The sequence below is a fragment of the Lepisosteus oculatus genome, chromosome 22 (genome assembly GCF_040954835.1).
Source record: "Lepisosteus oculatus isolate fLepOcu1 chromosome 22, fLepOcu1.hap2, whole genome shotgun sequence".
Classification (NCBI taxonomy): domain Eukaryota; kingdom Metazoa; phylum Chordata; class Actinopteri; order Semionotiformes; family Lepisosteidae; genus Lepisosteus; species Lepisosteus oculatus.
In genome coordinates, this window is record NC_090717.1 from 2,253,376 (window position 1) to 2,263,998 (window position 10,623).

Below are 10,623 nucleotides of genomic sequence, written 5' to 3' on the forward strand. Positions count from 1 at the left end.
ACTAAAAAATCTCCCCCGTTATCGAAGTCCACCGCTAACGGCACAATGAGGTTCAGACACATCATTGCGTGGTAAAATGAGTATCTGGTGATGCTGCTCTTGAGTTTTAATAGATGAACTCGTTGTAGCAGATAATTCGTGCTAACATAATGTTAGTATGTCTGAGGCTTCGGGTCTCCTGAGATTAATTCACTTGATATGGTAGAAGTTAAAGGTAGTCTTTTCAGGGGAAAACGACAGATGGATAAAAAACAGAACGTCTTGTACTGGTTGGGTTTTCTCATATGTCTAGTAAATAGACCAATAAACGATCGTTCAACAGATATAAAATCAGTACTGTGCGCAACAGAGATGAAAGTGTTAATTTACACGTTTTATTTCAGCTCGGTGTACACAGCTTTCTGTTCTGTAGAGGCTGCTGAAGAGTTATCAAGCAGATAACCGTGTAATACCGTGAAAATATTTCATTTATTAGCGCTTTTCAAGGAATCCGCGATGATGTACAGTACGATGGCAAAAACGAAGCAAACTTGAATATTAAAGTATTACTGAACCTTAATTAAAATTAGACGTTATTATCAGTCGAGGTTTTTAAAAATATTTGAGTCGCTAATAGATTGAGCAATGTGTTTCAGAGATTTGGAGCTGTACACACGGTTATATCACCCAATGAACTGCCTAGGTTAAAAGCTGAGTCTGGTGGTGTCTAAAGGCTACTGGTATAGCAAGTTCAGAGAAAGGAAACGTATTTTGACCCCTGTGACAAACATGTTTTGGACAAATGAATTTTTAAATATTTCCAAAAGTTTTTATCATTATTACTGTTCTATAAAAAAAACTGTTCACTGAGTTTAAAGCCTTTTCCATGGGATGTTGCTCCTCATTTAGGCACTGTAAGAGCCTAAAGCAAAAAAAAAAACTAAAATGTGTCCGATTTTGTTTTTCATTTTTCTGTTTTACCTTCTGTAAAGTCTGTTTGACAAGAGCAAAAAAATAAAATACATACTTGAACTTTCATCCACCTACTTTCAAACTGCTTCATCCAATTCAGGGCCGCGGGGCAGCCAGAGCCTATCCTGGCTAGCAACGGACACAAGGCCGGGTACACCACTGACCCTACACCAGTCTGTCGAAGGGTACACGCATACAGACCCTTGCACCTAGGGCCAGTTGTCACAGACGCTAATTAACATACCGGTATATTTTGTGAGTGTGGGAGAAAACCCACGCAAACCCAGGTAGAATACAGAAACTCTGCGAAGACGGGAATTGAACCCAGAGCCCCCGAACTGCGAGACAGCAGTGTTAACCACTGCGTCACTGTTCCGTCTCTCCTGCGTCTTCATATTCTAACGAAAACGAAGTCTTAAAACATAGCAAAGACATCAAGAATAAGTTAATGAAACGTAAACATTTTAAACTTCACATATTGCCCTTTTCTCTTGGATTGCTGTAAACCGTGTCGTCTTTCAGTTCCCCTTCGTTATGCTCGGTATTTCTCCATACAGTTTGCAGCTGCTTTTGGACTGTGGGCCGATCCTGGAAAACATGCAGAAAAAAGGTTTTTAGATATTTCATTTAAAAGAACAGCTGGCCAGCCGGAATGATTCGTCTTCTGGTCTGGGGGCTGTGATTCTCTCGGTATTAGGCTGGATCCTCTGCAAAGACAGCCGACCCGACAGGTCATTTTCGGACTCATTAAGCTTTCTTCTTTGTGCGAAAAATCTATGTGCAAACAGTATCTTTATGTACATTATATAACATATTTGAGTACGGAATGTTCAACAGTGATGATTGACGATATTTTGAGGATTGGTTTCAAAAGCGGTTTGTAAATGCACTTCCCAAATATTGTTTGAGATTTAAATTATCCCTTGATACAGTTCTTACCTTTTCCTCAGTGGAGGACAGATTATCCCCAAAACCGTCTTCAGCACAGCCTCCCGGAGAGCGGGGCTCCCCCAGATGTACAGTCCGGGGGTACAGGTTGAAGTGAATCGTAACATCATGGCCAGAGGGTCGTTGGCGTTATTTTTGAACAAATATCCAGATTTAATAATTTCAATCAACAAAGTGCAGTAAAAGTAAGGAGTCCAGAGCGCCAGGAAGCAGACTACCACCACGATGATGAGTCTCAGGGACTCTTTCTTGCTGTCTCTCTCTGGACCCGGCGGCTCACGAGCAATCTGGTATTTAGCGATGAGGTACAGTTTCACGTTCATCAGCACTTTCGCGAGTATTATTGCCTGAAGCGACAAAATACCATAAGCGTTCATTTTTGCGGCTACATCGACGGTAACGAGGTTCTGAATCATTAAGAAAAAATAGTTGTAAAACCAACAGAAAGCACACACTTCTATAACTACAGTTCTAGTTATATAACGACTGTAAGCATAAGGATAAACTACTGCAAGGAATCGGTCCACCTGTGCAAACAAAATCGTAATAATGTTGACACCCAGTAACGTAGACACTATGTAATAGGTGCCGTTCCTGGACGGATAGCCCTCCTGCACATCAAACAGTCCGATATAATAGCTGCCAAACCCAGATAGTGTGTCACTTATGCTGGTGTTCAGCATGAAAATAAACCTGTTTTGTGTTCGGAGCGACTTTTTACAAAGAATACCCAACACAACCGCGACAGACACGAGAACAGAACTGGTGGCAATTATTAGATTCGTTATAATAATGAAATAATCTGCAGCATTTTCAAATTCAACCGCTAACGGCACAGTGAGGTTCAGAGTAATCATCGCTTGGCGAAATGAGTACCTGGCAAATCTGCTCTTGAGTTTTAATAGGTGAACAGAGCGCAGGAGATAATTATTCCCAGCAGGAGTGTCAGCAAGAATTAAACTCTAATCTTGCAGTGATAATTTACTTGTCTTTTTAGCAGGATGTGAAGTGGATACCCAGCAGAATGTGCTGTTCCTATGAGGTTTTCTTTTTTAAAGTTTTTCGTAATTAGGAGAAATGAATGTCATTAAACACCAAGAATCACAGCACTTCACAAACACTGAAGTGTTTAAGTTATAAACAACTAAAAGCCCATTTGAGCATGCTGTACCAACAAAGTATAGAACAGAAGCAAAAATAGGAATAGGAAAAAATAAACAATGAGCAAAAGTATTTGATGACACCAAGACTGGTATTAATGCTGTTATTGAAAGATTTTTAATCAAGTTTTGAAAACCTCAGAGTCACTCGCACATTGAGTAGTATCCACAGAATCGGAGCTGCACACAATACACCACAAGTTGTATTGTCCACTGAGTGGATCTTTGTGTTTAGTACACTGAGGCAGGTAGTTGAGGTTTCAGTGTCTTTTACTTGAACGGGGAGAACTTGAAAGTCCACTCCAAATTTCACAAGGAGCACAGGAGCAGCAAAACTCCACACCTACTGAAACCTGTTCCTTTTCTGTAGCGATGGGAGGGTTTTTAATCTGCTGTAACAATTAGAAATTGGAACAGCAAATTGTCTGAGTGCTTTGACAAACTGTTTGGAGTCAATCAAACGCAATAACTTACATTCTCACAGACGGATTCTAAATAGATAATTTATACAACACCAAAACATGTACAACGAACCAACAAGAGTAATAGAATATGCCTGTGAATTGATCAGCCGTGATACGAAAGGTTGATCATTCACTCGGGGACAACAAAGATCAGAGTTAATAACTGTAATGTGTTATTGTCAACCTCATAGGTTATGCCAGTCTCTTACAGTTAAATAGGAAACGTGCCTTTAATATTGTTGTTACGATGTGTGTCACCCTCCAGACAATGGGGCTGGACGCAGTGGTGTTACGGACCCAAGAGTGAGGGTGTCACAGTCCTGGGGGGCTGGCCGGCTCTTTGCATGTTGGGCGGTAGGCAGGCTGTCGCAGAACAGGACCAGCCTGAGGTGGCACTGTGCAGGGTGCTTTCAGCTGGTCTCTAGGTGCAAGGGCCTCCCAGGATTCAGACTCTCCATGGCTAATGTGTGGACTCCTAGTGGCAGGGCTCCAGGAACAGGGGTCGCTCGGATATTGGACAGTCTGCCAGGACATCACAGGATACAGGACGGTGGGCTGAAGATGGACACAGGGAAGGAGTGCAGGGATAACAGGAGCAGGACAGAGGAGAGCTGGAGAGCCAGCAAAGTGCTTTGCTCCAGGCTGCAGGGCAGGGCTGAGGGGTGTGGCACAGGGGCCACACAGCACACTCATTTCTGGGGTGGTGGCTGTCCAGACGGCACGCCAGATTCCTGGCTGACCAGCGTGTGCACTCTTCATGAGACCAGGCCAGCGCACACCATCAGGGCGCGTAGAGTGAGACCCCACTGACCAGGCCGCGGGAGTCATCTTGTGAGATCCGGGTCCGAAGAAGGGTGCCGAACTCTGCAGCCCGGAGGATCCCTGGACAGTACAGCTGCGAGCAGTGCTCCCAGGCAGAACCTGGGCAAAACAGGAGTACTGAAAGCCAAGAACAGGAAGGGCCCAACTGGGACAGAATAGAGCTGCAACTGGGACGTGCCCCGCTGTGATGCAGCATGACAACCGTAAGAGTAACACCCCCCCACTTAAGAGTCATTTCTCCCGACACGGATGGATGGGGAAAAGCGCTCGTATTCCCGGTCCACTGACGCACGCTGGGTCCGTCTAGTTGATTCTGCATTCTGTTACAACTGTGGCTGCTACATGGCAGTGCCGCAGGCGAGCTGACAGACCGAAACCCAGGCAGTCTGGGAGAGCTGAGGAGACAGAAGAACAGAGCAGGCTAGGAGTGTCCCAGCACACAGCTGTCTGCTTGGGTCTGGCTGCAACTAAGTCAGGAAATGGGGAAAACCGTGGTTTGTCCTGGTTACAGATTTTTAGTGAGTAGACTTGGGTATTCAGAATAGTGGCAAAAAGAGTCTTGCTGTGTTTATTTCATTGATCTGGCAATGAAACACAGATCTCTTCTGGTGCAGAAAGAATAGCGTGGGTACAGTTCTCTTCTTTACCGAGTCATTCTCTCTGTCCGGCGTGTTGGAGAATATGGAAGGCCTAACTCTGGCACCTTACAGTCACACGGCGGATAAAGTCGGAAATTCCAGGTTAGCTGGAAAGAGCTGAGCCAGTGAGCCTGGTCAGTACCTGGATGGGAGACTCCTGGGAAAAACTAAGGTTGCTGCTGGAAGAGGCGTTAGTGGGGCCAGCAGGGGGCGCTAACCCTGCGGCTCATGTGGGTCCTAATGCCCCAGTGTAGTGACGGGGACACTATACTGTAAACAGGCGCCGTCCTTCGGATGAGACGTAAAACCGAGGTCCTGACTCTCTGTGGTCATTAAAAATCCCAGGACGTTTCTCGAAAAGAGTAGGGGTGTAACCCCGGTGTCCTGGCCAAATTTCCCATTGGCCTTTATCAATCATGGCCTCCTAATAATCCCCCTCTATGAATTGGCTACATTACTCTGCTCTCCTCCCCACTGAGAGCTGGTGTGTGGTGAGTGTACTGGCGCACTATGGCTGCCGTCGCATCATCCAGGTGGGGCTGCACACTGGTGGTGGTGGAGGGGAGACCCCATTACCTGTAAAGCGCTTTGAGTGGGGTGTCCAGAAAAGCGCTATATAAGTGTAAGCAATTATTATTATTATTATTATTATTATTATTATTATTATTATTATTATTAACCAACAAAATGAGCGGTGTTCACGCAGGTGTCACGATTGCTTTCAATTTAAGGTCTGCGCTATTCTGCTGCCTATGGTCATATACGGGTTTTTCGCACGAAGCCGTATTGAACAGTATTTCTCGCGTTGTGAACGTGTGCACACAGCGGTCCCCCGGCTTCCAGTTAAGTGCGTAATTACGCATCGATGAAAAACCGGAGGTTTAAAAAAAGATAATTAGCTCACTGATAGTTTGATGTAGAGGCTGTGGAAATATACACAAGTCGTGGTCTTTAAAATGCATTAGGATTGAAGGCGTTCTGTGCTTCCATTGCGAAGATATGGACAAAAGAATATTCGTGCGTGGTGAAAAAAATGTCATAAAAACGAAAAAGTAAAGGCAGAGAAAGCATTCACAATGTATTTTATACACAAAGCAAGTGTTTTTGTAACTCTTAAGAGATTTCGTGAAAGCGCCACAGGCGTGCCAAAATCGTTTTCGAACTTCAAGCTAACTTTACCCCGGTAGAATGTGATGAAGAAAGAAGAGAGCTATTGGTCATTTGAAAAAAAACTGAACAACACCAACAGGCTGTAAAAGTGCAATGTGGCAACCTTACAGTCATGGCCAGAGGGTCGTTGACGTTGTTCTTGAACTAATATCTTGACTTAATAATTTCAATCACTAGAGTACAGTAAAAGCGAGGTGTCCAGAGCGCCAGGAAGCAGACTACCACCACGATGATGAGTCTCAGGGACTCTTTCTTGCTGTCTCTCTCTGGACCCGGCGGCTCCCGAGCAATCTGGTATTTAGTGATGAGGTACAGTTTCACGTTCATCAGTACTTTCGCGATTATTTTTGCCTGAAGCGACAAAATACCATATGCGTTTATTTTGGCAGCCATTTCGATAGGAATGATTTTCTGAACCAATAAGAAAAAGTAAGTGTAAAACCAGCAGAAAACACAAACTCCTATAACTACAGTCCTTGGTTATATAACGACTGTAAGTATAAGGATAAACTACTGCAAGGAATCAGTGGACTTGTGCAAATAAGATCGTAATAATATTGACGCCCGACAGAGAAGTCACTATATAATAAGTGCCATTCCTGGACGGATAGCCCTCCTGCACATCACTTATGCTGGTGTTCAGCATGAAAACAAAGCGATTATGTACTCGAAGTGACTATAAGTGAAATAATGCCAAATACAGTCGAGCCAGCCACTAGAACAGAACTGGTGGCAGATTGGTTTAAAAAAACTAAAAAATCTCCCCCGTTATCGAAGTCCACCGCTAACGGCACAATGAGGTTCAGACACATCATTGCGTGGTAAAATGAGTATCTGGTGATGCTGCTCTTGAGTTTTAATAGATGAACTCGTTGTAGCAGATAATTCGTGCTAACATAATGTTAGTATGTCTGAGGCTTCGGGTCTCCTGAGATTAATTCACTTGATATGGTAGAAGTTAAAGGTAGTCTTTTCAGGGGAAAACGACAGATGGATAAAAAACAGAACGTCTTGTACTGGTTGGGTTTTCTCATATGTCTAGTAAATAGACCAATAAACGATCGTTCAACAGATATAAAATCAGTACTGTGCGCAACAGAGATGAAAGTGTTAATTTACACGTTTTATTTCAGCTCGGTGTACACAGCTTTCTGTTCTGTAGAGGCTGCTGAAGAGTTATCAAGCAGATAACCGTGTAATACCGTGAAAATATTTCATTTATTAGCGCTTTTCAAGGAATCCGCGATGATGTACAGTACGATGGCAAAAACGAAGCAAACTTGAATATTAAAGTATTACTGAACCTTAATTAAAATTAGACGTTATTATCAGTCGAGGTTTTTAAAAATATTTGAGTCGCTAATAGATTGAGCAATGTGTTTCAGAGATTTGGAGCTGTACACACGGTTATATCACCCAATGAACTGCCTAGGTTAAAAGCTGAGTCTGGTGGTGTCTAAAGGCTACTGGTATAGCAAGTTCAGAGAAAGGAAACGTATTTTGACCCCTGTGACAAACATGTTTTGGACAAATGAATTTTTAAATATTTCCAAAAGTTTTTATCATTATTACTGTTCTATAAAAAAAACTGTTCACTGAGTTTAAAGCCTTTTCCATGGGATGTTGCTCCTCATTTAGGCACTGTAAGAGCCTAAAGCAAAAAAAAAAACTAAAATGTGTCCGATTTTGTTTTTCATTTTTCTGTTTTACCTTCTGTAAAGTCTGTTTGACAAGAGCAAAAAAATAAAATACATACTTGAACTTTCATCCACCTACTTTCAAACTGCTTCATCCAATTCAGGGCCGCGGGGCAGCCAGAGCCTATCCTGGCTAGCAACGGACACAAGGCCGGGTACACCACTGACCCTACACCAGTCTGTCGAAGGGTACACGCATACAGACCCTTGCACCTAGGGCCAGTTGTCACAGACGCTAATTAACATACCGGTATATTTTGTGAGTGTGGGAGAAAACCCACGCAAACCCAGGTAGAATACAGAAACTCTGCGAAGACGGGAATTGAACCCAGAGCCCCCGAACTGCGAGACAGCAGTGTTAACCACTGCGTCACTGTTCCGTCTCTCCTGCGTCTTCATATTCTAACGAAAACGAAGTCTTAAAACATAGCAAAGACATCAAGAATAAGTTAATGAAACGTAAACATTTTAAACTTCACATATTGCCCTTTTCTCTTGGATTGCTGTAAACCGTGTCGTCTTTCAGTTCCCCTTCGTTATGCTCGGTATTTCTCCATACAGTTTGCAGCTGCTTTTGGACTGTGGGCCGATCCTGGAAAACATGCAGAAAAAAGGTTTTTAGATATTTCATTTAAAAGAACAGCTGGCCAGCCGGAATGATTCGTCTTCTGGTCTGGGGGCTGTGATTCTCTCGGTATTAGGCTGGATCCTCTGCAAAGACAGCCGACCCGACAGGTCATTTTCGGACTCATTAAGCTTTCTTCTTTGTGCGAAAAATCTATGTGCAAACAGTATCTTTATGTACATTATATAACATATTTGAGTACGGAATGTTCAACAGTGATGATTGACGATATTTTGAGGATTGGTTTCAAAAGCGGTTTGTAAATGCACTTCCCAAATATTGTTTGAGATTTAAATTATCCCTTGATACAGTTCTTACCTTTTCCTCAGTGGAGGACAGATTATCCCCAAAACCGTCTTCAGCACAGCCTCCCGGAGAGCGGGGCTCCCCCAGATGTACAGTCCGGGGGTACAGGTTGAAGTGAATCGTAACATCATGGCCAGAGGGTCGTTGGCGTTATTTTTGAACAAATATCCAGATTTAATAATTTCAATCAACAAAGTGCAGTAAAAGTAAGGAGTCCAGAGCGCCAGGAAGCAGACTACCACCACGATGATGAGTCTCAGGGACTCTTTCTTGCTGTCTCTCTCTGGACCCGGCGGCTCACGAGCAATCTGGTATTTAGCGATGAGGTACAGTTTCACGTTCATCAGCACTTTCGCGAGTATTATTGCCTGAAGCGACAAAATACCATAAGCGTTCATTTTTGCGGCTACATCGACGGTAACGAGGTTCTGAATCATTAAGAAAAAATAGTTGTAAAACCAACAGAAAGCACACACTTCTATAACTACAGTTCTAGTTATATAACGACTGTAAGCATAAGGATAAACTACTGCAAGGAATCGGTCCACCTGTGCAAACAAAATCGTAATAATGTTGACACCCAGTAACGTAGACACTATGTAATAGGTGCCGTTCCTGGACGGATAGCCCTCCTGCACATCAAACAGTCCGATATAATAGCTGCCAAACCCAGATAGTGTGTCACTTATGCTGGTGTTCAGCATGAAAATAAACCTGTTTTGTGTTCGGAGCGACTTTTTACAAAGAATACCCAACACAACCGCGACAGACACGAGAACAGAACTGGTGGCAATTATTAGATTCGTTATAATAATGAAATAATCTGCAGCATTTTCAAATTCAACCGCTAACGGCACAGTGAGGTTCAGAGTAATCATCGCTTGGCGAAATGAGTACCTGGCAAATCTGCTCTTGAGTTTTAATAGGTGAACAGAGCGCAGGAGATAATTATTCCCAGCAGGAGTGTCAGCAAGAATTAAACTCTAATCTTGCAGTGATAATTTACTTGTCTTTTTAGCAGGATGTGAAGTGGATACCCAGCAGAATGTGCTGTTCCTATGAGGTTTTCTTTTTTAAAGTTTTTCGTAATTAGGAGAAATGAATGTCATTAAACACCAAGAATCACAGCACTTCACAAACACTGAAGTGTTTAAGTTATAAACAACTAAAAGCCCATTTGAGCATGCTGTACCAACAAAGTATAGAACAGAAGCAAAAATAGGAATAGGAAAAAATAAACAATGAGCAAAAGTATTTGATGACACCAAGACTGGTATTAATGCTGTTATTGAAAGATTTTTAATCAAGTTTTGAAAACCTCAGAGTCACTCGCACATTGAGTAGTATCCACAGAATCGGAGCTGCACACAATACACCACAAGTTGTATTGTCCACTGAGTGGATCTTTGTGTTTAGTACACTGAGGCAGGTAGTTGAGGTTTCAGTGTCTTTTACTTGAACGGGGAGAACTTGAAAGTCCACTCCAAATTTCACAAGGAGCACAGGAGCAGCAAAACTCCACACCTACTGAAACCTGTTCCTTTTCTGTAGCGATGGGAGGGTTTTTAATCTGCTGTAACAATTAGAAATTGGAACAGCAAATTGTCTGAGTGCTTTGACAAACTGTTTGGAGTCAATCAAACGCAATAACTTACATTCTCACAGACGGATTCTAAATAGATAATTTATACAACACCAAAACATGTACAACGAACCAACAAGAGTAATAGAATATGCCTGTGAATTGATCAGCCGTGATACGAAAGGTTGATCATTCACTCGGGGACAACAAAGATCAGAGTTAATAACTGTAATGTGTTATTGTCAACCTCATAGGTTATG

The 10,623-nt window shown here is 42.8% G+C and overlaps 2 protein-coding genes across 2 annotated transcripts; both read right to left on the minus strand.

Moving 5' to 3' along the window:
• Positions 1–589: 589 nt before the first annotated feature.
• Positions 590–2,756, minus strand: LOC138224515 (somatostatin receptor type 5-like). The gene is made up of 2 exons (XM_069182333.1): positions 1,891–2,756; positions 590–1,539 (listed from the first exon to the last, which is right to left on the minus strand). The coding sequence occupies exons 1-2, from the start codon at positions 2,754–2,756 to the stop codon at positions 1,470–1,472; spliced, it is 936 nt and encodes a 311-aa protein (XP_069038434.1). The 3' UTR covers positions 590–1,469.
• A 4,736-nt stretch (positions 2,757–7,492) lies between these two features.
• LOC138224516 (somatostatin receptor type 5-like) lies at positions 7,493–9,659 on the minus strand. Its single transcript, XM_069182334.1, has 2 exons — positions 8,794–9,659; positions 7,493–8,442 (listed from the first exon to the last, which is right to left on the minus strand). Exons 1-2 carry the CDS (start codon positions 9,657–9,659, stop codon positions 8,373–8,375), a joined length of 936 nt encoding a protein of 311 aa, XP_069038435.1. The 3' UTR covers positions 7,493–8,372.
• Between the last annotated feature and the right edge of the window lie 964 nt (positions 9,660–10,623).